Raw genomic sequence first — 27,901 nt, 5'->3', positions numbered from 1 at the left:
GGCCTCTCAGTTAACTGGAATATTTTATTATCCGGCACCTCCCATTCCTCATGGGTACTGGATAACAAAGCTTTTGTTGTATATGTGTATACTAAGAAACAAACTAAACCACAAAAATTAAATATTAGATATAAAGATAACTAAACTATGGCAACCTTTGTGATTTTCAAATCTACTTCTTACAATACCATTACAGACTACAAAATAGATGTAAAGTATCTGGCTTTCTTTTCACCTTATTGTAAGTGACGATGTCAAATAGGGAATCGAATATAAACGTTCCTTTGACCTTTTCTTCTTTCTGTGACAATGATCGATCACTCATTGCATCTTCGGCTCTTAAGACAGGTTGCAAGACACTCTCATAAAACATATGATCCTGAAAATTATGAAAAAACAGAAATTTAGTTTTGAGTTGCAGAAAACAAAAAGTTTGAAGTAGTCCATGTCGATCACAGAATTAAAATTCATAGCAATGGGAAAAATATATATAAAAACAGAAACAGTTTCCCACCACTCTACAAATTTACAGTTGTTTCCCAAGTAAAAGGGAGAATGGGATCAAATCTCACAAGTCCTCCTCAAGTGGAATTACTCTTTAAGGCAATGGAAGTTTGGCACAAGAAAGTTTTAGGTTTGAGTCTGTTAAAAGGTAATTATGTTTTAAGCATTAATTTTTAAAAAAATGTAAAAACTGTTAAACATTCCAAGTCAACAAAATAAACTACAAAATATAAACATGGATTATGGATTTACATTTTAATTAAAATAATGTTTTAGTTCTCTTTCCTGGCAAGATTCAGTTTCTGGATTCAAAAAGCTAGCCAAAAGAATATAGGGAGTACTGCTTTAAGTGCTTCCAGTGCCATTGGATAACAAATATATATAGTTAGTCCCAAGTGAGCCCCCACACACAGTATTAATGCGATTTAACTATTTGCACCTAAATTTGATACTTGTATTTGCAGGTATCAAACTTAGGCATGAATAGCCTAAATTCACTATTTTTAACTAACTTTAGTCCCAACTTTAGTGCACACACAGCGTTAATGTGCTTTAATGCCTGCATGTGTAGATGCCTACCTAAATCCACTTAATGCGCATTAATCTAATGCGCATTAAATTTAGGTATGCTTAAATGTACATTTAGACATGCCCATCGTAATTATAATTTAAATGCACCAGGAGAGTAACCAACCCAGCACAAGGATGTCAGATCTCATACTTGGGGAAATGAAGAAGTTTATGCTCATTTGCTTTGTTTGAAAATGCATTTTGTATTTTCACATCTACCCACAAGTTCAGTTAATAAGTTCAGTCTATAAAACAGATTTTAGTTTGTTTGTTAAAACACTGCAAGTCACTTTAAATGTACTTACCAAAGAGGTGGAGCCTGATTTATTTGAAGATTATTCTCACCGTTGCAAACAGTTAATTTTTTGAGCCAAATTTTCAATGTCTATAATTTTGCACCTCCATTTGAGCTGTATGTGAAAACCCTCTAGTTACAGGTACAGATTTTTAAAAGGGCAAACATCACCAACAAAAAGCAAGCAAAAACTTCATTTCAGTTTAAAAATTAGTTCTCTATTTTCTCATGGTATTACATGCTGATTTATACAAAATAAAAATGTTGCTGACATTCAAAAAAGCCTGGTCACAAATCCCATGACCAAAAAAAAATAAATCTGATTTGATCCTCCTGACAGAATGCATTTGACATGCCTGAGTTAAGTTTCCAATTAATCACATTCTTAAGTACTTTGGTGAATTAAACAGGAAAGGTGGTGAATGGTCTACCATCCAACTAAGTTAAAAGTTCACAGCAGTGCCAAGCATATAAACAGAATGGTCTAGATCACGAGTGACTAATATATAGTCCATGGGCTAGATGGAGTCAATGGAGCTATGTCATTCAACCCACAGATATCCCTACAGATCTGGAAATTTGGTGGTGAGGAAGCAGCAGCAGCATTAATTATCTATGACAGCACTGATCATTCATGGCCCATAGAACCACCCTTTAGGGCCAAATGAAGCTGGCACTACTGGTCTCTAGGACAGCAGTAGGTTTTAATTTTTAATCCAGTCAATAAAATAATGGGCTTGACTACTGTGAAGAAAAATGGGAAATAAATAAAATACTTGCCCCAGGGAATGAGTCCAAGAGGGAGAGAGAAATGAGAACAGGAGGGGAGCGATGCTTCCGGAGCAGCTGCTCCATAAAGATACAACAACCCTGAGAGGGGAGGGGCTGGGCACAGAAGGAAAGGGTGTCAGAAGATGTCACCGAGTGGAAAGCTCAGGAAGAGAGCGGGGATGAAAAGAAACCTCTAGGACCCAGCCCGAGCGGGGAGAAGATCTCGAGCAGATCTGGTTAAGCTAGGAATCACCGGTGAAAAAAGAAAAAACCCCCCAAATCTTGAAAGGTAATACTCGAACAGCAAGAGGAAGGGCACTGAAGAATATGGCTATCAGACACTTTACAGTGACAGCAGGTCTTGGGTTTTTCTGTTAATTGGACTTTGTTTTGAGCCATTTGGGCTCTATAGAAGACAGGTATAAAAGAGACTGGGAGATGACTACTCTTTAACAAGACTGAGATATTGTGAGTTCGGGCTTCGATCATTCGGTCCCGTGCTGCTCGGCTTTGGATGCGAATGGCTGTTCTTAGTGGATAGCTGTTCCTCCCCAGGGCAGTCTCTTCCCCAATCCTGCCTGCCACGACTTCGGTGATTCTTTCAGCGGTGGGGTCCGACTACCGGGGCTCATCTACATCAGGGACCTCTGGCGGAAGTCTTCTGCGAGGCTCCAACCTCCCCTGTACCTTGCCCTGAACCCAGCCACGATGGGTTGTTGATATCTTTCTTGGCCTGACCCTCACTTGCAGGTATTCTAGTTTCTCCCGAAAATATGGGTTAGGTTTCACACTATTACCCCAAATCAGAGCCACGCTTTATGGGTCTGCCCGGTCGTTTCGATCCTTTATATGGCAGAGCCCTTCTTCCTAATAGGTTAACACTAGGGGTCTATGTCACCAACTTCCCGACCCCTCCAAAGGTGGGAAACCAAAACCACAAAAGAAAGAATATTCACAGTACCCGTGACCTTCTGACTGCACCAAAAATGGTCAGCTTAGCCCGAGAGTTCTCTAACTAGCCCTGACCTATGCCTACCCACACCTGGGTGCCACCCTCTTCCCTTCCTTGCGGTGGGTAATCTGCGAGCTAATTAGACATTCGACGTCATCTCCAGCTCTGGTTATTTAATATTCCCCGTTGGGCAGCTTTATGCCATGGGGCTTGTTTCCGGCAGCCCGTTGCTGCTTAAGCCCTCTGCCTCCCACTTGGGGCTGTTCCTGGAATGTGGCTGAACCTGTATCAATCCCTCTTGACTCGGTGCATTGGATCCCATCGCTGTCCCGTCTTCTCTGGGGTCCACCCTGGTTATCCCACTCGCCTTTCTGATGCCCTGGACTCTCTCCAGGGGGCCTCCGTTGGGATGTGGTGTGCCCGCTTCTTCTCTCCCTGGCCTGCCGCTGGCGTCTTCTTCCTGAGGGGCTCGGAGACAGCCTTCTGCACCGTGGGAGGCGATCCTGTCTCTTCTAGCTTCGGGAAGGGGTCCCGGGAGTACCTCCTCTGTCGACTCACTTCCCGCTCTCCTCCCCTCTGCCTTGCTCACAATCTCTTTTATCTCCCTGTGCCAGTTCTTCTTCTCTTTCTCTCTAGCCGGCTGCAGTTTTAAAAAGACGTGGCTAATGAGCCGTGTGGGTCCCGCCGCCACTTCCGGTTTCGCCACGGCTCTGGCTGTAGGTAAGGGATTTTCCCTCACTCTCTCTTTCTCCTTGTGTTTCCCAAAGCGTTCCGGCCCCCAGGGCTCCCCCTTGACCCCTCGGGGTCCGTCCCTTGTGTCCTCCCTGTGACATTACTGTGTAATTTCCTATGCTGCATTTGATGTTGAATGTGAAGTAACACTTTAACTTTAAAAAGGCAACAAAGCAGTTTGTCGATTATATGACTTTATTTTTCTAAGTGATGTTAATATGACCATTTACTATTTAAAGAGAGCCTTAAAAACATTAAAGGATAGCCCTTGATCTTAAGATTGTGTTTTGTTCTTCCCAGTTCCTAGAATATTAAAAGCATTTAACTAACAATCTCAAGAACCACAGTCTAATTCTAAACTATGTCTTGACTATTTTGTGCACAGAGACCCTGGACCCACTTGAACTGACACCCTCCCCAGAATTTTCCCAATGCACAAAAGTGTTAAGTACTATAGGAATAAAGACAAAGACCCTTCTGGGGTGCACTTTTTTGTATAGGGGGCAAAGTCCAAGTGTTTAGTTCTCTCTGCAGTGCACTGAATCCTGGCTAACATAATGGCCCCTACTATAACCTTCAGCAAGGAATCTGGCAGAAAGTAACCTTTTTCTGTGCCCATCTTAGACTGTAGCTGAAAATCTGGCATTATCTGTATCTAAAAAAAAAAGACAAGATTTACCTTTATCAGAAACACTGATTTTCATACAGGCAAAAGTTAAGCCCTGCTTTAATGCAAAGCTCAACACAGCCTTACCTATGGAGTCTTTCACTGGGTGTGGGCATATGTCACAATTAAAATGTTTCAAAGGGCCAGCTGTACACAGAGGACATAGATAAACTTACATTTGCCGCTGTTTCAAAAGGAGAGAAAGCTGCTGAACCTGTTACATTCTAACAGTTATATGTGGACAAGGTGGGAACAATATAAATGTGACAAAACAGCTCCAATTTTATCCCTAGATGAAGCAGCATTAACCTTGGAGCTGTTTTGCTTGATCTGTATAGGTAGTCCCAGCTAGTGCACACAACTGCTAGAACATAACATTGCATTCAGTACCTCAGATCAGGACCACACTGTAGTTCACAAGAGGAAAGCATTAACTTTCAACCTGTATAGCCTTAAAGCAGGAGTGGAGGGGCATTTCTGGACTGATGGTGAAAAATTAAGAGTTTGCCCTTTCAAGGCTCTTCACTGGGAAGGGGGCCAGAAGGCAGTGGAAAGGCAACACCTAAGAAGCTGATGCACAGTTCAGTGAGGCTTTGATAATCCACAGGTTCCTACATGCTGGGCAGGGGAAGTTATAAATTGTGGTGCAACAATAGAGATTTTTTTGGCTGATACCCATGACCAATTTTTTAATGAACCATATCAACCAATACCGATCCGACTCATGATATGCGGCCCGGCAGCATGAAGAGCAGCATCCAGCTGCTAAGTCTGTTGTGGGGGAAGGGATGAGAGGGGACAGAAGAGGTGTGGGTGGGGGGCAGATCAAGGCCCCGGCCACAAGAGAGGGAGAGGGACTGGGGCAGGTGCTGCACAGCCAGGGTGGGATGGGGCACAGGACGGAGGCACAGGAGGGGGTGCAGGGCAGGCAGCTCCTGCTGATCCATGCACCCCAGGAGGGCATGGGAGGCATGTGCCTCCTGGATCTTTGTGCAGGATGACGGCAGCCTGCCAGGCTCTTCCTGGTGCGGGGACTAAGCTGTGCTTGGGGCAGGTGATGGCAGGGCTGGAAGGAGGCTACAGGATAGGATATGGTGAATTTTGGGATGGCTGCAGCCCCACCATAACCCTGCCTCCTAGCACCACCACAGCCTGCACTGAGTGCAGCCCCCCTGCCAGGAAGAGCCCAGTGCCACCCCTGGCCTCAGCCCGCCCTTGCCCTGCACACAGATTCAGGGGGCTTGTGCCCCCCATGCCCTCCCAGGGTGCATGCAGTGGCAGGAACCACTTGCCCCCACACCCCGCAGATGAGCTGTTGTTCTGTCCCATGCCCCACCCCACCTGAGCAGCACCTGCCCCAGTGCCTGGCCCACTCCCTCCCTCTTCACAGGGACCTCGGTCTGTCCCCTTCCATGCACCTTTCCCCACAGTAGACATACTAGCTGGACGCTGTTCTCCATGGTACCAGGCTACAGTCCTGGCCAGCTATGTGCTCCTCTGTAGCTGCGCTCATGCATGGAGCATTTATCAGCGACATTATCAGCCACATGCACTGGTGCCTCCTGAGTTGGGGATGGCACCTGCCCCCCAGCAGCTAGTCAGCAACTGGGTGGGGGGGTCCCCTGCGGCCAGTCGTGCTGACTGGGGGGGGGGAACAGATGTGCCCCCATAGCTGATCACACCAACCCAGAAGTGCCAGTGGCATGCCCGGAAGTGTCAGCAGCACTTCTGGCACCCCCACCCCCTGGCTGGTGCTCTCAGCGGATGCACCAGAGTTCCTGCCTGCCCCCCCCCGCTTGTTTCCTAAGCAGGAACACTGCTGTCAGAGGGTGTACCAGCTCTCTCAGGGGGTGCACGTGTATTCCACATCAGCCAAAAAAAGCCAATTGCTGATAATGTCAATTTTCCTTATATCAGTGCTGATACGATATGGGACCAATGTATCAGTGCACCTCTAGTTATAAACACTTTCCCTCCAGTCTGAGATCCAGCTCATGCCTAGATTACTAGTTCCACCCTTCCATTCTTTCAGTTAACACAGAACCCGGTATTTTGTCCGTTGTGGGAATAGTGCTTGTTGTCTTCTGGGAAGGTCTGGGTTAGGGCAGGGTTTTGCAGATCAGGAACCAAGAGGGATGAGTTGGGAGCTCAGATTCAAAATGCCCAAATTTAACAGGTTGCTAGTGTGTAGTGAAATGCTAATCCTATGAAGTATAAAAATAGACATCTTTGGTCTGACTGTCCACTGTTTGCATCTGTATCAAAACACACATTTACACATGCAGCAACATTAACAGTCATTTACAGAAGCAGCAGCCAGAATGGCAATTAACCCTAATTAGCCACAACTGTCCCAGTAAATGGTGTCATCTGGGAGACGTCACAGTTATTTACAGGGGGACAATGGGCTTGCATGGCTGCAGGATCCCTGGATAAAAGGCTTTGTCTTGGGAGTCTGGTTTTAGTTTAGGGTATCCAGGTCTCTGATAAATGTGAACTGAAACAGATTTATCTCAAAAGGTGGAGAATGGGTCTTAGTATCTGGTACATCTAGGTGACAACTCCCTTATCCCAACCTGTGAGGGAGCGGCGGCTGAGGGCGGCCGTGAACCCTCTAGCGCCGCCTACCGTCACTTTAGGGTGACGTAGCACCCTCAGAACCTCGCCCGCCACGACTTTGATGGTAAGATATGTAATGTGGAGGCTGCCAGTTTCCCTAATGGACGGTCTTGTTAGTCGTCCCTATTCCCAGACGGGGATTCGATAAGCGTCCTGCCTTAAGGGCAATGCGTGCCTCCAAGCCTCCCCCTTAGCACGCCCCAAGCCTCGCAGCTGTTCTGGGGGACGCTTGTATGGTCCCTCGCCCCTCGGGTGCCCTTGCTCTCACTCTCGGGCACCGGGCTCTTCGCCCACCTGGCGCCTCCTTGGGTCGGGCCCCAATCTCTGGCCCGTTCCCACGCCTTGGGCCTGTCCTGCTAGCAGCCAGCTACCTGCTGGCACCTCCTGGGTCGGCTCGCCAGCACCGCTCACTACCGGCGCCCCCTGGGCCGGGTTCTAGCCAGCGCCTGGCTCACCGCCGGCTCGGCCTTCCGTTTGGAGCGCTCTCGCCGCCCTAGCCTCGGCGCCCTGGGCCGGCACGCCCTCGCCGCCCTAGCCTCGGCGCCCTTGGGCCGGCACGCTCTCGCCGCCCGGATCTCGGCTCTATCGTGGCTCTAGCCTCGGCGCCCTCGGGCCGGCTCACTCTCGCCGCCCTCGCCTTAGCGCTATCGCCGTCCTGCTCTCGGCGCCCTTGGACCGGCGCTATCGCCGTCCTGCTCTCGGCGCCCTTGGACCGGCGCTATCGCCGTCCTGCTCTCGGCGCCCTTGGACCGGCGCTATCGCCGTCCTGCTCTCGGCGCCCTTTGATGGCTAGTTAGGCTGCTCTTATCGCCCTGGCCTTAGCTCTATCGCCCCCTAGGCTCGATGCCCTTGGGCCGCTACCAGGCCTGGCTAGGTCGCCTTGCTGGGCCTTGCCCCGCTGGGGCCTTGCCCCCTCTGGGCTGACTCCACGTGCCTCGCGCACTGTCTCTGCCCCGCCTTGGGCCTTGCCCTCTCGGGGCTGACTCTGCGTCTCTCGCGCTCTGTATCTGCCCCGCTCCAGGGGCCTTGCCCTCTCGAGGCTGACTCTGCGCCTCGCGCTCTGTCGTTGCCCCGCTCCGGGGCTAAACACCGCCCTTATGGGCCGGGGTCTGTAACCCCGCACCCCACGCCTCGCCGGCGCAATATGGTGCCCTATCGCACCGACAATAGTGCCCCTGGCACTATGCCCAACTGGGCACTGGGAACCCCCAAACTGTGGGGAAGCTCCCCTTGAGGCCTCCTCGCTCCCCTACAGCCTCCCCGGTCCTCCGGAAGTAAACTATAACTTAACACTCAAGCCATCTGGCTATAACATAAGCAAAGGCTCCACACGCCTAATAACTCCAAGCCCCACCAGGGCTCTCAATCCTACCTCCAGTTAGGGCGATCCTGTTCCCTGCATCATTGCAGCCGGTTAGCGCGATGAAGTAGCAGCCGCTAACCCCGGCCGCTCAGCTTAGCCGCAGAGCTCCTGCTCCTGCAGCAGCCAGAAGGGAACTGTGTCTCAGGCTCTGGCCTAAGCTGGTTATAAAGGCCAGGCCCTGCCCTCTTCCGGTCATGTGCCTCACTTGGTTGGCCTGGCAACCAGGCACCTGAGCTCCCTGGGTGATTGGCAGCTCTGCCAATCAGCCTCAGAATCACGGGGCACCTCTGTGACTCCGTGACACAACCCTTTATTGTACGAGTGAGGGACTGCAGCATTCCAGCCATTGGCTGGTGTTTCATAGTTTCATAGTTTCTAGGGTCGGAAGGGACCTGAGCAGATCATCTAGTCCAACCCCCTGCCATGGCAGGAAAGAATACTGAGGTCAAATGACCCCAGCAAGATGTTTATCTAACCTCCTCTTAAACACCCCCAGGGTAGGAGCCTGCACCACTTCTCTTGGAAGCTGGTTCCAGACCCTAGCCGCCCTGACTGTGAAGTAGCGCCTCCTGATATCTAACCTAAACCTACCCTCTGCCAGCTTGTGTCCGTTATTCCTGGTCACTCCTGGTGGTGCTCGGGGGAACAGTGACTCCCCCAATGCCTGCTGATCCCTCCTGACTAGTTTATAACAGGCCACAAGATCCCCCCTCAGCCTTCTCTTTTGGAGGCTGAACAGGTTCAGGTCCCGTAGCCTCTCCTCGTAGGGCCTGCCCTGTTGTCCCCCGATCATACGAGTGGCCCTCCTCTGGACCCTCTCCATGCTGTCGACATCCCTCTTGAAGTGTGGCGCCCAGAACTGACGCAATACTCCAGCTGCGGCCTGACCAGTGCTGCATAGAGGGGGAGGATCACCTCTTTGGACCTGCTCGCAATGCATCTGTGGATGCATGCCAAGGTGCGGTTGGCCTTCCTAACTGCCTCTCCACACTGCCGGCCCATGTTCATCTTGGAGTCAACGATGACCCCCAGATCCCTTTCCGCCTCCGTGCTGACAAGAGGGGAGTTCCCTAACCTGTAGGTATGGTGCCGGTTCTTCCTCCCGAGGTGCATCACCTTGCACTTGTCTGTGTTGAAACCCATCCTATCCTCGTCCGCCCACCCTTGTAACCTGTCTAGGTCTGATTGTAGCCTGTTGCATCCTTCCAGTGTGCCCACGTCCCCCCACATCTTAGTGTCATCAGCAAATTTGAACAGGGTGCTTTTTACCCCCTCATCCAAATCACTGATGAAGAAGTTGAACAGTGCGGGCCCGAGGACCGAGCCCTGCAGAACCCCACTGCCCACATCCTTCCAGGTTGAGAAGGACCCATCCACTACCATCCCTCTGGGTGCAGCCCACCAGCCAGTTGGCAACCCATTTGACTTTGTGGGTGTCGACATCACAGCCCCCCAGTTTCTTAATGAGAACGGGGTGAGAGATAGTGTCAAAAGCCTTCCGGAAGTCCAGGAAGACTATGTCCACTGCTACTCCTGCATCTAATGATCTGGTGATCTGATCGTAAAAGGCCACCAGGTTGGTCTGACAGGACCTGCCACTGATGAACCCATGCTGGTTGCCCCTAAGCATGCAGTCCCCTGCTGACCCCTCCTGGATGTATGCCAGCATAATTTTCTCCAACAGCTTGCCTAGGATCGAGGTAAGACTAACTGGCCTATAGTTTCCCAGGTCCTCCTTCCTGCCTTTTTTGAAGATGGGGACCACGTTGGCCCTCTTCCAGTCCTCCGGTACCTCACCAGAGCACCACGAGTGTTCGTAAAGTTGTGCCAGGGGACTTGCAATGACCTCAGCCAGTTCCTTTAGAAATCTAAGGTGGAGATCATCTGGACTGGCTGACATGAATACGTCCAACCCCTCCAGAAGCTCTCTAACTAAATCCTCGCTAACCCATGGCCCAGGTGTGCCTCCCCCAGGGCCCAAGGGGGGCCCAGCAGGGAGGTGGCTGTTCTGGTCCCTACTTAGGAAGACGGAGGCAAAGAAATCATTAAACATGTTAGCTTTGCCGTCTGGTGTGATGACCAAGTTTCCCACGGCGTTCTGCAAGGGCCCCACATTACCCGGGACCTTCTTTTTACCCCCTACATATTTAAAAAAGGACTTCTTATTGCCCTTAATCTGGGAAGCTACTCCCAGTTCCATCTCTGACTTGGCCTTCCTAACTACCCCCCTACATCCCCGAGCAACTACAGAATAGTCCTCCCTGGTGATGACCCCTTCTTTCCATTGCGTGTAAGCCTCCTTTTTAGCAAGGAAACCTTCCCGGATGCTTTTGGTGAGCCACGGAGGCATGTGTGCTCTCCTGCTCCCTTTGATCCTCATTGGGATTACCTTCCTTTGGGCTTGGAGGATCGTCTCCTTAAGGAGTGACCACTCTCCTTGGATACCTGGCTCAGGTTGCCTGCAATTGTTGAGGGCTAAGAGCGGCCCTTCTTCAGGTAGACATAATGAAGGAAAAAGAATCATGACCTACATTGTTACTGCTGGTAGTTCCCAACTGAGCTTAATTAATCCTTTTCTTTCTTACAACATGCCCATAACCATTCAGGTTCCATACTCACCAATGGTGGTTTGGGTTCAACGTATTTAGCTCCTACATATTCAAAATAAGATGCAAATCCTTCATTAAGCCATAGATCATTCCACCAACTCATGGTGACCAGATTTCCAAACCACTTAAATAAAAAAAGAAACATGTCTTAGACTGCATTTCTCTGAACTTCAGTCGTCCAGGTTTTACGTTAAACCACTATGTATGACCAAGAGAAGACTTTGACTTTTTTATGTATCTACGTTAGCACAATAAAATGCTACATTTTTTTTGAGTTGGTGGAAATTTAACAGTACAAAGATACAACTTGAAAAAAGTTATACAGATACAAGTTAGTTATTGTACATTTTTAAATTCCTGTCTGAAGCTAGAAAGCATTAGCACATCCAGTCAGTTCTCCATTCTATTTACTTTAAAGAAGTTACTAATAAATTTGAAAATCTAGCAGAAAAAAAGGTTATGACTTGAAAATATTTCAGTTTTTTCAGATTATGGACAAAAATATTTTTCTCACAGCTGATTATAAATAACCATTTGTTTTTCTTTGTTCTTAACAAAAGGAAAGTGTTAAGTAGATAATAAACAGGACTGAGGAAACAGCTAACTCCCAAGACCAGCAAATGCCTTTTTTGGTAAGCCATAGAAGTTCCATAACAGCTATTACATACTAAGATTTGGCCGTTTATATTTTTTTAACAAATAGATATATCATTTGGTGATCTGCAGTTTCATTACACTATATTTGTTATTCCTTAACATCTTGAACTATTACTTTCTTTTTAAACAATGTTTACTTAAGTACTGACATTTATTTTATTGGCCCACCATAAAACGCACTAACTTTTCAGACCTTCAAATGAAGAGATGAAGTTAGCAAAGTACTAGTACATGAAGTATAGTGGAACAAGAAATGAAATTGTGCTTTATCATTTTAAACCAAATAATTAACTCTCTGACAATATCTAAGAACATTGGATGAATATCTAGCTACAAGTGAAAATGTATATACTGTGCATTTGCTCTACAGCCCCAAATGTCTATTCATAATTGGCTTTCTTCAATACTTACATGTATTCCCAGTAAGAATTAACTTTCCTTACAGAGTCTATTCTCTTATCAGTGTATTGTAGTATCTTTACACTGTCTGCATATGCTTTACCACATTCATCCCTATGACATGTTCCAGTAAGGTATCAAAGTATCTTATAAGAAAATAAAGTGCAGTTTGTTAAGAGGAGTTAGGTGCATGAACCCTTGGAGTGAATAGCCTTTTTGAAGAATGGTTATGCCATCTTCGGTACTATATAATTTGAGACAAATATGAGGTTCTCCTATCATGCTACAACTTGCTTTTCATTTTGATCTGCCAAGCTGGTGTGTAACCAAACTGTTTTTCCAACAAACTGGTATTATATAACAATGGATTTGTTTATTGCTATGAAACCTCCTTATCTTTAGCTGTTGCACTACAGAAACTAGAAAAAAAGCAACTTTATAGAGAAACATATGTATAGAATGTTTTACCACGTGCCTGGTGTCCTATTTCATGTGAAACAATTAAGGAAACAAAAGCCTTTCTATTTATTAAATTTTCCGCTGGGCAGTAGATCAATGATGATTCTTGGAAAGTCATTAGCCCCCAGTTTTCCATAGCACCTGCTCCAAAATCAGGAAGTGCAACCAGATCTAAATTGAGTGAAACAGAAAAAAAAAATTTCAAAATTAAATGACTACATGAAGTATATAATATGGTTACCCAATTTTACCAAGCTGTTATACTGGTTATATATACAAGGTGCTATAGTGGTTCCAAGGTGAGCTGCTGCAGTAACCTAGAACAAGCCTGTTCAACTTATAAGTGGCCAGAGGCCACATAGACACTTGCTGTTGTACCATGTGTTTTGTGGGTATCCCATTCCCCTTCATACCTCGCAACTCCCCGGCTAGGCTCTCCCACTGCACTGTGCTATGCAGGCACCTGGGCCACAGGCTCTCCCAGTCCCAAGGTCTGTGCTGTGCAGCCCCCACCCTGGAGTGAGGGCAAGAAGCAGAAGCCAGAGGAGGGAGGAAGAGCCTGAAGACACCAGCTGCTGCCACAGCCAAAGTAACAGGGGCAGAGGCAGCCACGTGGGAACTGAGAGGCCACAAATTAATTCTCTGTGGGCTGAATAAAGTCCACAGGCTGCAAGTTGGACATCTCTGAAAATGCTCTTGGAATAAATTTCCTTCTGTATCTTTTAACGACATGCTTCTTTAAGATTGCCAGTCTTTCAGTCAGCAAAGAAGTCCAGTAAGACCAACCCTCATCCATCTGTACTATCATGTACTGAAGTACTTTGTGAATAAAAATCCTTCTTCGAAGGATTTTTAAGTTCTATCAGTTACTGGGAAAGATTATATTCAGCCCAGGAAAGGGCCTAATACCCAACACCCCCTGCCCTCTAGGGGCAGCCTCCCTGTCCAATCATGACATAAAGGCATAGAAGGCAAAACAACAAGGTGGGATCCTGAAAAGTTATAGGGGCAGGTAAGCTGTCATCCAGGTAGCTGCCATGGGGTGATTTTGCTGCCCCAAGGCTGAATGCACTATAAGGGGATATCAAAAAAAGCAAAGGAAAACAACACTTGCTTCCTCCTTTCTCTTGGCTCCTCAAAGAAAAAGCTCTTTCCCTCAAAAGTGTATATGAATGGATTAACTATCCCTAGAAACACCAGTCTGTTTTCTCAGTAATCCTTCTTGTGCCTGATTAGCAGGAAGCACTTCTTTGACTCAGTTCTGGATGTTGGAGAACGCAGAAAAAGGCTTTGGATGAATACCATGTATAAAACAATATTTTCCATTTAAAATGATAAATTCCACCATCCACTAAAAAGCTATTATGGGGGGGGGAGTTATTTATGGGGAAGGGGTTAATTTTTTAAATCAAAATGCAAAACAAAAATGTGGTGGTGGTGGTGAAAGATGGTAGTTTCTTCAGCTCATACATTAAGAAAAGCTAAATGTTTTAACTGAATTGCATGTATTGTTATCGTTCTACTTTTGAGCTCAAATTTGCCCAGTATTTACATGAATCATCACCATGGGTCAAATCAGGCCACTGATTTTTAGTCACATTTTCAGATGAATTCAGTGAGAAATCAACAGCACTACAAAGGCCTGTGAAACTAAAATTTTACACATCAGGAGGCTCTGTAGTCTAGTGCTGAACCAATATATAGACACTGGTCTACCAGAGTAAAGCTATGGTAATCCAGACCCATAATAATGTCAAGGGGTTGGGGTTTGTTTGTACCTATCAGCTAGGATAATGAAGCCTAAAAAGTAGCTACATTACATTTCTCACCAAAAGTTTAGTATTTTTGTGTGTGGATACTAAACACATCATTAGAAGTCAAGTGTCAAAATAAGATCATGGTTTTTCAGATCATACATCCATTCTGAAGTTAATGAAGTACAAGTTAATGAAGTATGTTGCACAGAAAGAAAGTATGTTGCACAGAAAGAAGAAAGGAGAGCAATGAGTTAAGACTTAGGACTAGCATTCCACGTACCTTGCATGGATTCAAATAACTTTGGCAAAAGAGGATTCAATATTGCCATGGACACGTTATATGATCATCAGCTATTTGTGCCTAAAAAAGAAAAGGAGTGACCTCACCTGTTTTTGGAAGAGGGTAGCTGATATTAAATAAATCTTCCAGAAATGAAAAGATTGGTCCTGTGATATTTAAAGCATAGTCAACACACCCCTTTTCAACTGCTTCTTTCCGAGCCCAAATACGTATCTATAAAAAAGCAAGGAAATATTATTTTAGACAACTGTTGCATTTTTCAATTTCCTTGCTTCTCTTCAGTGAAGGAAATATTTTTAAGCAGCTACATTGAAGGTGTTGCCTACCACATCTGATCATGCAATTACATTTTTATGCAAGAAAAAGAAGAAATGTACCACTAGATTTAGAGCTCAATCCCATTACAATCAAGGATAGCTTTGTGCTTTTGGGTCCAAGATTTGAGTCTAAATATATATACATGGAGCAGACTAATTACTAGTTACTTTTATACTACGTGACACCTCAGACCACGGTGACATTTAAGAGCTTTCCTTCTTTCCATTCCTATCCTCCAGTACAGCTACAACAATGCTTTCATTCTCCATACATGGCTAAGTTTTTTGTCATGAATCCCTAGCTTGTCATGACTCCCTACAGCTTTGGTCATGGCTCCCTACAGCATCTGGAATTTAAAGGTGGTTTCCCACTGAAGGATTAAACAAGTCAAGGACTGCTTAGTCTCCAAAATCAGACAACAATCAGGTGTATTTGATCTGGTATAGCTTTCCACAGTAAAAAACTGCTTTTTTAAAAAACATTGCTTTACCTTGTACCAGCAAATAATATGTGCACATACCAAAATTCATAATGTGCACAACAAGGTAAGTCCAATTGCTATAAACATCACATGCTGAATAAAAAAATAGTTTAAATGCACACAATATTAGCTTCTAGAAGTTAAAAATGGTGCCCACCATTAAAAAAAAACCCTAACAATATCAGTTACAAGTCCACACACAGGCATAGTGCTGCTCTTATTCAAGATATTAAGGCTGGGAGTTTTAAAAGGGTCTGAAAGAGTTAGGCACAATATCAGTTACAAGTCCACACACAGGCATAGTGCTGCTCTTATTCAAGATATTAAGGCTGGGAGTTTTAAAAGGGTCTGAAAGAGTTAGGCCCCCTTGTCACTGAACTCATATGAGCAGAAATGGGGTTGTTTTATGAACAGGGTTGTTAAATGAACAGGGTTAAGAAGATCTTGAAATATAAGATGCACTTTCTGTGGAATGACTTCTCAAAGCATATCAGATATTAATTTAAAACAGATCAGAAGCACATGTATGAAACTATTCGTACAGAATGAATGCACCCCAGTGTTTTTAAAGAAAAGTTTTCTGCACATGTGTTTATAGGGAAAATGTTATCACTTCTGCCACTTAAACACTTTCAGAATTGGGAAATAAGAAGATACCTCAGAAAACACAGCACACTGGAACTAGTTTATGCTTAGATGCTCTTGTTGAATTCTGCAGTAGATCATTTACCTCTTTGCCCCTCTCTGTTACTGTCATATGATCAAAGTCGCAAACTACAAAAGCAGTTATGTAAGTTGACATTTTTGGGGTAGTATCAAATGTAGTGACAGTCCATATGCTTCCATTCTCGTCTTTCATTTCAGATACACCTAAAACAAAAATAATTATGGTAAAACATATTCAAATTATTACATAACAAAACAAGAGCTTTTGTTTTTTTAGCACCTTTTTTATACGTCTTTTTTTTTCTGATACTGTACAGGACTGCACTGACTAAATATGTTTCTGCTGACAGATGTTATGACAACTCAGCTCTTTCCATGTACCTGAATGACAACCTCATATGCAAACACAGTAATAATCCAATCCTGAGCTTCTTAACCAGGGCCTATGGAGCATATACATTTCAAGCCCTCTTCATGGGGATTTTGAGGTTTTATTTCTGTGTGTTACTAAGGTAGAATATACCAACTGAATAGAATTTACAAATATATCTAGCAGTCATAGCCCATGGATAACAGAACATTATCATATACAATGACATATTAATGTGCTACCCTTATATGCTGTTCTGGTAATTCAACCCATCACTAAGGTAATTTGGGAAAATACAGAAGGCTGTTTTTAACTTACCTATAGCAGGCATGTTGGAAAGAGCTACATAGCTGGGATCATGGACAATTCTAATATTAAATGTTGCCTTCATGTCAGGCTCATCAAAGCATGGAAACACAGTCCTTGCATATGTTGGTTCCAACTGTGATGCAATCAGCATACTAAATTGAAAATATGAATATGGTTAACCCAATATGTTGGAGTTAATCAAAATCAATATGCAATGCACAAAATCTGCCAAGTTAGAAATAAAGAAGGTTAATCATATACAGATGTGGACATAGAAAAGGCTTAGTCAGCACTTGAAGACAAGACCAAACCAACCCCTTCAGAGCTGCACGTGCAGACTTATCAAGACCAACTGGATAAGCAGGCTCTGTGCCTGCTTTTTATTCATCTGTAGAGATCACAGTGTTATATCTTTGAGTTTTGGCTTGACATAAGAGTTTCATGCACAGATAATACTGTCCACAGCAGGCAATTGCTTAAAATTTATGTAATTGCCCAAATTTTCATCTCAGAAATGAATACTGTCTGGATGCCTGCCTGCTTCTCACTCTAAATACACCTTAATACATTATGCTCTTTAATTGTAGTGGTACATTTTACTAAAGGATTTTAAGAACTGGCATTGCAGATAGTGTCCCTCTACACCAAGCACCAGAGCAAGCCCCAAGGAGAATGCTGAGAACCCTGCCCCCTACCACCTGCATGCCAGCAAGTTCTACCTGCCACTCATGTGATAATTCTGAACAGGGATTTGGGGGCAGATTTTGGACTGGTTTGGGGTGCCCAACTTAAAACATCCTTACTGAAAAAAAGACAAAATGACTTCCCTGTGCTCAGTATTCCTTACAGTTCCACTAAGGAAAGACAGTGCAGCAGAAACCTTTAAAACATGTTGACCGTTCTGTGGTAGGATCAAATTGCCACCATAAAAACCTCTTATACATCTTAGTATGAGGTGAGTGAAGCTGGGTAGGTCAAAAATAGGCAAATGCCACCCAAGCAAGTAATTTACAAATGTTTAGCTTTCTACAGTACTTACAAACCTTTGAAAACTGAGCTATGAGTTAATGCAGCCATGAGGAAGCTGTAACTTCTGTTAATTCAAGAGTTCACTGTTAGCCTTATTTGTCTTGACACTACTACAAGGCTCACATCTGTCACGTGGTTGAGATATTCTTAAACAATAATCTAATATATTAGCTACAAACAGGCTTACCTTCAACATCACATATGAGTGGTTTTTCTTTCCACTTAGGTTTATACAAGCAAACTAGTTAATTAAAAAGAAACTGCAGTTTGGATACCTTAGCATTTTTTATAAAGGCTGCATCTACACGGCGCTGTGCTTTAGTACTTCCTTTAGTACTAAAGCATGGTACAGTAACTGCCCAATCCACATGATCGCTGTATTGGCGTAGTGTGCCATACGGTGACGTAATGGGTAGCTATGTTGCCGTACGGCAACATGTAGTTGCACCCAAGGTATCCCAGATGAAGCTTAAATGAATATTTTTGTTTTTAACCTGCAATACAAAACACTTGCATTGTGATATAATGATGTTGCATTTTATGTCTCCCCTGATCCAGCAAGGTGCCAAGAACTTCTTGCAAGGTACCAAGCATGCCTGTTTCCAACTACTTCATTTCACCGAGTACTTTCACACAGCACAGGAAATGTTCAGCATCTCACAGGATTAGACCCACTATGAGGAAGTAGCAATTTACTTGTCTATAGGACAGAAATTCAAAATTTTCGTATCATTGCTACGACCAGCTCAGCCCCCTGCTGTTAGGGCCTTCAGAGTTCTTGTGCAGATGGATCTTTTGCTATCACCATTTAATCACTGTGGGTGTGTCTACATGTTTATTGATACATTGTAGTTATTGCACATTAAGTTGGTACTTGTACAGGCAGTCAACTTACAACGTTTCGAGTTATAACATTTCACACTTACAACGTTTATAAATTGACACCCTGTTTCAACTTTATGACATCAGTTTCGACTTTACAATGCTTGATGCGATGAAACACCACGCCAGCGAACAAGTTCACTGCGTTGCTCAGCTCCTTGGAGAACATCTGTCCAAACTTCCTTGAACACTACCTCGAAGAAAGCAGACAATACTCCAGAAAAACCTGCAGCCAAGACTCCTGAGAAGACTCCTGAGAAGCCAAGAGCCCTTCAAACAGTCCAACCAAGAGCCTTTCAAAAAGTCCAGCAAAGTCACCTCAAAAAAGTCCTTCCAAATCAATTTGATTGCTATTTACAATACATTAATGTAGCTATATTATTCATTTATAATTGATTGAGTACAAAATATTGGGGTATTTTTAGTGAAAAAAGGGTATTGGGCCTTGGTTCAGGAACCAATCCCCCATTTATAACCTTGTTTCTTATGAGAAAATTGGTTTCAAGTTACAACGTTTCGACTTAAGACGTGGTTTTCAGGAACCAATTGTGTCATAAATCCGAGGAATGCCTGTATAACCAAATACTAAATCAATGCACAGTAACTGGTGCTACTGAGCAGTACCGCTGGGTCACAGCTTTTTACTGACGTTAACTGAGCAGAAGTCAAATACTACTGCACATTAGTGTATTAACATGGTTTCTGCCCTGCACGCTACTGTGCAGTAGAATTAGGCTACTGCACAGTTAGGTGTCTCGTGTCATCTAATCCTGCTCAGAGCAAGTCTAATCAACAGGGATACGGAAAACACCTAGTAGTCCACCTATGCAATGCTCTCAACATTGTTAACATTAATGGAGTGGAACTAAAGTAAATCATAATGTGCAATGATGATAGGATGTACCGTGTCAGTATGTTATATCACAAAACCTTCCATGGCATTGGAAGCCCTCAAATACCTGCCCACCCTGCATATCTTGGGAGAATTCACCAAAGGCATAAACATATTCCCTCACAACTGGGAGTTCTGCCCACATCTGAGGTAGTGCCTGCCATCTGGTCACTCAGTGCTAGTCCTAGGAGATACTGTGGGTACCTTTCACTATTGCCAACTCCCCAACCCAGTGGAATTCCTGTCTCAGGGAAGCCTTGTACCCAGGTCTGTGCCAGGAGAACTAACACAGACCCTAAGCAAGATCGGCCTGATGGCTGCAAAAATTCTTGCTCAAAAGCACAAAACAATATATTCTGAGCCAAGAAATAAGAAAAATGATTTTTTGTTATTTTTTCAGCAGGTTCCCAAGTAAAATGAAACAAACCAAAAATGCTTCATGTACACTATGTAAATAGTGATTATTTTACACATGTTGATATCTGCCCAGGGGCACTATAAGTCACTGTTTATTTTTTCTTGTTTTCTTTGTTAGCTGAATTGCTAGCAAACTTTACTCCATACTGCACATCTATGACCTGACACAAATTATCCAAACGGAATATTACTTCATAGAAACTTAGCAATGCATAAGCAGACTAATGAATTCCTTTCATAACTCCTGTGTTTTTGCATATAGGTTTCTTTTCTTTGCATTCTTTTTGTAAGCTATGTTAACAAATTTTGGGTAACACTGCCTATGTTAGCCAAATACAATCAAAGCAGTATTCCAAGCAAGTCCCACCAGGCAGATAACAGAACTTTAAAAAATAAATCATGATAGTGTCAGTTATTCCAAATAGCATTACTTCACCTGGTAAGAAATGAGCTAACCCCCAAGTACTAGAACACTTTTTATTACATGCAAAATAATGCATGTAATATTTTCTGCCATAACTCCTCTTCCTAGCCTTCTTTATCAAACCACTATTTGTTCTGAGTTCTAGCCTTTCTTGGATTGCCAAGACTTATTACTTTCACAATCTGTAACTGAATCTTCAAAACACATATTGCATGTGGGAATGAAAACTCTCAGTTATAAAGTGGTACTAAGCAAAATATTATTGTTATCTGGAAGATTTTGAGTACTAACATTTCCAGTAAAATATAGCAAGCACTTCAGGTCACATTCCAGGGGGCCTTATACTACTTTTGATCTGAGTACATAACACACTATTTGGAGCAGTGAATATCCTGTGTGTAGACTATTGTAGGCAAAACATACTTCCCACACTTACCTGACTTAATCCAACACAGCTGAAAGGCAAGATACGCAGAGCTACCTTTATGACACCTTTCTTGTTCCTGTTATTCTGGCACTGATTCTCCCAACTTTCCAAGTCAGTCATGGATTTTTCATCTGGCCCCCTTAAGGACAACTTTCCAGCTGCTTTGTTCTGAGTAAATAATACAAAGCACTGAGAAGCAGGGCCAGCTCCACACTGGACTCCCTTTGGTGTTGTGGGTGCTACAGAAACTTGTTGTGTGGTGTCAACAAGCTATGCTTTTGCAAACTTATGTTCTGTATCCCAAAGCTTGATTTAGTACATAACTAATATCCCTAGTAGTGTTAGACCACTTTCTATAAATAAACAGATCATGAATGGCTCCTGTGTGGTCATTTATATCCTCTTCCACTACAGAAGAGTTAAAGTACTGTACAGGCAGATGAGCTTCCCCACACCACCATGCTTCAATTTTGATTGGAAGGGAGAAGAAGGTAAAAGTATAATTCACTTTCCATGTCAATCAAACCTTTTGCCTGTCTGCTAAACTGCCAACAACAACATGGCTAGGATCTGGAACCAACTTCCAAAGGAAGTGGTGCTGGCTCCTACCTTGGGGGTCTTTAAGAGGAGGCTTGCTAATTACCTAGTTGGGGTCATATGAGCCCAGCATTCTTTCCTGCCCAGGGCAGGGGGTCGGAATTGATGATCTACTTAGGTCCCTTCCCAGCCTACATCTATGAATCTGTGGACATTTGACCACTAAGGTCAACATGGACATTTAAGCACTAAAACTTTAACCACTACTGTCAGTAAAGGCACTAAACAGGTTGCAGAAGATAATGGCTTTACTGCTACCAACCTAGTCTAGATTGGAGCTGATGACATAGAGCTAAAGGATGCTGCACCCTAAATAGCCCTGACCCACCTAATCCTCCTTTTAAGTTCATCACTGTCAATCATTAACATACCCTTGTTCACATTTACAACTGATGTCCCCCAAAACACATCTATCCTACAGAAAGAGAATGAAATTTTTACAGCCCAAACTGCAAGGGAAGCAGACGCAGGAAACTGCTAAATGATTACCTCTTGCTGAATGAAGAGAAAACAACAAAGTACAGTTGCACTTGGTTGAAGAAACGTTAAAGCAAAAAAACAAAACAAAACAAAACAAAACACACAAGCATAATCCATCAAAAACATCAAAAATGCACAAAAAAAGTAGGTAAGCAAAGCATTCACTTAAATCTGCAACAAAGATTTCTTTTTACTCTATTCTCTGGACATTACTGAAGAATTTTTAAATAGATCACAGTTCTACATTCTGATAATACAACATGGTGAGGTAAGAATAAAATGGAACAGTTGAGTCCAGATCTTTTTGCTCCTTTAAATTTCACAAAATATACCATGTTAACACTTTTAAAAATTTCTGGTCTTCAGTTTTTTGGCTCAGTAGTTTTTTGTTGTCTTTGTTTTGTTTCTGGTTTTGTTCTGTGGTAGTAAAGTTGATGGTATACCGTTGTCAGATTTCGTAACACTGATCTGGTAAAATAACCACTTCTTTACTAGGATTTGTGGGGGGAGAGGTAGCAAGGGTCAGGGAGCATTATAATTAGGGATCCCAGCTGCCAGGGCTACCGAGCCAGGGACCCCTACCCCCAGCTGAAGGCAACAGATGTTGCAGTGGATGGAGCCCAGCTGCAAACTTGGGCGGGGGAAGGGTGGGGAGCTCTGCACACTCCCAGCCCTGTCCAACTCCCCTGCTCCCTCCCTATAGGGGCCTCAATTACCCCACCTCCCCACTTACCTACAGGAGCAGTTCCAGGCTGCCTGGCAACCATGTGCATATACACATGTACATGGCACCCCCTGCCTGACCACCCTCCTCCCGCTCCCTCCCAGCCCCTTGCACGCTAGAATTCTGCCAGACTGCAGAAAGGTCTTTGCAAAACTACAAAAATCCACGGGTTTTGCTGTTAAAATGAGAAATCCATGATTTCCTCCGCTAAAGGGGGAAATCCGTATTTTTCTCTGTTTTCCCGTAGGAAACGGAAAACCCGGATCCCTGGTTATAATGAACAAAGAGCAACAAAAAGAACAGAATGAATGTGTGTACTAAAAATACATCCATGTGGGGTTAATTGGAATTATTAGAGGTCTAAGTGGAGGTTTTGTGTAAATTAAGCAAAATACTGTTTTCCCTGGACTTAAAATTCAAAAGTTGGACAGGTATCATTCTATATAGAGATGTCTGACAAGGAGGAAAGAATGCAGAAAATCAGAAGAAATTTACAGCAATAAATTATAACTGTTCTTTTCTCTCAGGCTGACTTACCTACTTTTTCTTATAAAAAATGTTGTCAGTATATGTTAATTTTTCCAGAATGGTATCAGTAAAGATTTACATAAGAACTGGCTGCCAACAAACCTATGCACAATTACAATAAATCATGAGACCCTTTTCTGTTTCAAAGTCTAATTTTATCTCAAGGATTTTTTTGTTTTATTCTTCCCGTTTGTGCGTATGCATTTCTGGATTTTTGAGGTATCTGTAAAATCAGACTGCTATAGTGGGCTATTCAGCAAGTTGAAAGCCAAAAACAGGTTAATCCTAGTTCTGCTATGAATCATTGCATAATCTTCACCAATTCACTGCTCCTTAGCTTTATAAAGTTGATTTTTTAAAATTAGTTTACTTGTTTTGATTTGCATTCCTTATTTATGTCAGGCAAGGTTCTTTGGGTAGATGTGGTATCTTTTATTAGACCAACTAAGTAGCTGGAAGAAAGTTCTTTGCAAGCTTTTGGGCACAATCACCCTCCTGCTAACACAGGAAGTCTCTGCTGTTCATATCATGTATTTATGTGTGTATTTGTCATGTATATATTTCTATCAGGTATTTCTGATGGCTTGATGTACAAAAATCAGCAAACGACACTTTACTTTTGTGAGAATTTCACTTCCAAATATTTTGGCAGAATTTTCCCCAGCTATTATATTGTTATTATTGTTAATAGTACTGGTAATAACTAGGGGTGCACCAATAAAGATTTTTGGGGCCAATACCAGTGGCCAATTATTAACTAATCATATCAGCCGATACCAGTCTGATTGCCAAAACACAACTGGGCAGCTTGGACAGCAGCATTCAGCTAGTAAGTCTGTTCAGGGGGAAGGGGCAAGGAGGGTAGAGAAGGAGTGTGGGGGGGCAGATCAAGGTTCCCATGGTGAGGGAGATAGTGGGACTGGGGCAGGTACTGCACAGCCGAGGGAGGCAGAACGTGGGACAGAGCCATGCCTTGTCCAGGGGGTGCAGGGGGGGTGGTTCCTGCTACTGTGTGCAACCCTGGGGGAGGCATGGGGGGCATATGTGCATAGGGGGAGGGTGGGCCACCACTGCACGCTCGGCTCTTCCAGCCTCTTCCCAGCAGGGGGTTGGGATGGAGCCGGGCTATGCTTGTGCCAGGTGGGGTGGGGTGGACAGTGGTGGCACTGGGAATGGGGGATATGGGGTAGGTTATGGCTACCCTAAAATTCACTGTATCTCCCCACTTCCGGCGCTGCCACCCACCTGGCCCCCTGCCCCTCCAAAAGGCTGGCACAGTCTCCAGCTCTGAGCCTGCAGCAGCAGCCCACCCTCACCCCATGCACAGAACTGGGGGGGCACATGTCCCCCATGCCTTCCCCAGGGTGTGTGCAGTGGCAGGAGCCACTCCCCCCTGACCCTGGACAAGCCACAGCTTCATCTCACACCCCACCCCAGCTGTGCAGCACCTGCCCCTGCTCCAGCCCCAGCCCCAACCCCACTCCCTCCCTTACAGCGGGGGCCTCCATCCCCCCCCGACATCCCTTCCCTCCCATGACTTACCAGCTGGACACTGCTCTCCAAGCTGGTGGGCTGCACTCTTGGCTGAGTGCATTCTGCAGCTGTGCACATGCATGCAGTATTTATCAGTGACATTATCATCTGCATCAGCCAAAAACAGCCAATTGCCGATAATGTGAATGTTCCTTTTATCAGTGCCTATACAATATGAACCAATGTATCCATGCACCTCTAATAATTACACTTCTATGATATACTGCAGGTGAAAGTTTGTTTACAAAGGACTGTGTTCCCTAATATTTGGCAAAGAAAAAAATATTAGCTTAGCAATGTCTCTGTATTGCACAGGTTTTTTAGATGTAAAACACTGTCACTGCAGTCATAAAGTCAAGAAAGTTACTAGATATGCAAATATAAACACTGATTCCAAGTCTTAACATCTAGACAGCCCCATGCTCAACAATACTCAGACTACTTCACTCTGCAACTAAAATCCTATTCCAATATACGTGTAAATGCATGCATCCAATTCCTCAAAAATCACACTTAAACACACAGTCTAAACTCTGAACTCTTTAGTAAATTGCATTCCCTATGGACAGTCTCACAAGTAAAGTAAACATAGTGCCATTGTATATGAAAAGTTACAAGGCCAGAAACAAGGATTCAAAGCAGTAGTAGGATGTATTGGATGTATGTGTTGTCTTAGTGTCCCATATTAACATAAGGCATGAAGTGGGGACGTTTAAGTTGTTAGAGCAATGTAGCTTGCCCTTCTGAGGCAGGTGCTAAATCTGACATGCCTCTAGTGCAGTGATTCTCAAAGTTGTTAGACTTGGCGCACCCCTCAGAAACTTCCAGCTCTCAGTTTTCACTCATTTTTTTACTACAGAACAATAACAGAGTAATTCTTTTGTTGCAAAGAATTCAGAAAGACCACAACAGGTCAAAATGTTTTCCACACTATGGATTCTCATTTAAAATCTCTAGATTTAACTTCTGAATCAAGTTTGCACACCTAGCAGTGTTAACACTGCATGGCAGACTGTGATACCCTTGAATGGATTTCAAGGCATTCCAAGAAGACACAGCACCCTAGTAGAGAATCACTGTAGTAGTTTTGAGGGGGCCACAGGCTAACAGACCTGAGGATTAGCAAAAGTGTTCACGCTGGGAAAATGGGGCCTTGGAAGTTGGAAAGGGAGGTAGGAGGTACACCTGATAACAAAATTACAATGTTTGTGCAATCTTTACCAGCAAGTTTCCCTTCTCTGCACCATCTCCATAACCTCTGTCAATAAATAGGACTTAAGCTAGGGTGCAAAGGGCAGCACAAGACATCAGAAATGCAGTCAGTTACCCTACTTCTGCCTCTGATGAGATTTCCAGTGATTCCCCAAAGGAGAGCCCTGCTGTGGCAAACTTGTGGAATTCCCTCTAACCGGGGATAATACTGACAAAGACGTCTGCTGGAAGGGGCACAAATGACTAGAATCATGGATAGGTATCAAGGCACCTGGTGTACAGGATGTCACTGGGAACAAACAAGCTGCCACTTTAAAGAAGAAAATAGAACAAGGAGGCCATGTGGGAGAATAGAGTGGCCAGCATATCCTGCCTGGCACATACTTGGACTATAAGAAGACTTAGATGATATATCATTAGTGTTTTGTGGCTTCAGCACAGGGGTTCTCAGCCTTTTTGACTCAAGGCACCCCTTCATTGATCTGAGACACCCCAGCTCTTAAGTTTTTTGACACATAAAATAATATAGCAGTTTTTCTGTTGCAAAGAACTCAGAAAGACCACAACAGGTCAGAATGTTTTTGACACTATGGATTCCTACATGCAGTCTATGGACATTTTTACACGTGCTCCAGGGGTGAAGGTACTTCAATCAGAGTGGCTCCGAGAGCTGCACTTATTAAAGCACCTGCAGCATGGATTCAGCATCCCACACTTCAAAATGGTGGCAGAGGCACTTTAACTGAAGGTCGTTCGATGAGCTTTAAAGTCCTTGCTTTGCCATTCTGAAGTGCGGAGATGCTGAATACACGAGAGGCGGAGGCTGCTGGGCTGTGCTAATTAGCATGCTCCAGCAGACTCTATTAATCTAATCTGCTCTGACACACTGTAATTACAGTGCATTGGAGCAGACTCCTTCACATCTACAGGCATCCTGTGGGTTTAGTTTGTGAATCACTTTTGCACACCTAACAGTGTGTGGCTGCCTACAGCATACCTGAAAGGATATCAAGGCACCCAGGTTGAGAATCACTTCTCTAAGGAAAAAATTAGGTTAAGGGACAAAAATCATGTCTTGTATTTTCCTTTAGTGCTTCCTTCCTTATAAAATGGCAAACTGTTGATGCCAGGGTAATAAAAACCATCTGGGCCATCTCCTGAGTCTCCTTGTCATTTAATAAATCACTGAATAAAAAGGAGTAAATGTGCAATGGTGTTAATTAGGCAACAGGCCGGTGATCAGTAAAGCAGAAGCTTCCTTCATAAAGGAAAGGCCCCAACCCTGTTTACAAAGGACCGCCCCCGGAGCTGCTTTTACAACCAGAAGACAGCTACTATTACTATATAACCATCTGTGCACAGTGCTGACCATCTAGTTCTCTTTTGAGAGAGTACCAGTGCCAATAATCAAGCAACAGTCAACTTTAACATACATCCGCTTTTGCCACGCCTAAAGTTCTGTAAGTTAGAATGTAATTCAGGGGGAGAACAACACAGACATACTGCAATACAGGGCCTGATTCTGAACATAAGAACTCTCATTTTGCTGGGTCAGGCCACAGGTCCATCTCCCCCAGTCTCTGTGGACATTGCCTCTTCTTCAACCTATGTTCGGTCTTTGTACTGTGAAAAGAATTGCAGGCCTTGGTAAGCAGGGTGGGAAAAAGGCATGGGCCAGGGCCAGGGCCAAGACCAAGCGGTGGTCGTTGGAGGCCAGGCAGCAGTTCCCTGTGGGCCTTCTGTGCAAGGGCAAGTACACACAGCAGACAGAAACCGGCACACCCATCTACCTGGCCACTATGCTGGAGTGCCTAACAGCTGAGATTTTGGAACTGGCAGGCAACGCAGTGTGGGACAAGAAGATGCCACCTGCAGCTGGTCACCCTCAATGATGAGAGCTCAACAAGCTGCTGGGCAAAGTGACAATTACACAGGAGTAGTATATAGGCTCTCCGCT

General features: G+C 44.3%; 1 protein-coding gene across 1 annotated transcript in view; it reads right to left on the bottom strand.

Annotated features, from left to right (window-relative positions):
* The window catches only part of LVRN (laeverin), a 91,569-nt gene that overhangs the window by 52,647 nt on the left and 11,021 nt on the right, over positions 1-27,901 (bottom strand). The window contains exons 2-7 of the mRNA XM_090038417.1: positions 16,809-16,951; positions 16,185-16,324; positions 14,742-14,868; positions 12,614-12,768; positions 11,093-11,206; positions 236-379 (exon numbers count right to left, since the gene is read on the bottom strand). Of these exons, the coding sequence (XP_089894543.1) occupies positions 236-379; positions 11,093-11,206; positions 12,614-12,768; positions 14,742-14,868; positions 16,185-16,324; positions 16,809-16,951 (823 nt within the window). The remainder of the gene's footprint in view (positions 1-235; positions 380-11,092; positions 11,207-12,613; positions 12,769-14,741; positions 14,869-16,184; positions 16,325-16,808; positions 16,952-27,901) is intronic.

The sequence above is a fragment of the Crocodylus siamensis genome, chromosome 3, assembly GCF_052110815.1.
Source record: "Crocodylus siamensis isolate JL-2025a chromosome 3, ASM5211081v1, whole genome shotgun sequence".
In the NCBI taxonomy this organism is placed as follows: domain Eukaryota; kingdom Metazoa; phylum Chordata; order Crocodylia; family Crocodylidae; genus Crocodylus; species Crocodylus siamensis.
The sequence above is the reverse complement of the archived record's forward strand: the minus strand, read 5'-3'. Positions and strand labels throughout refer to the sequence as shown.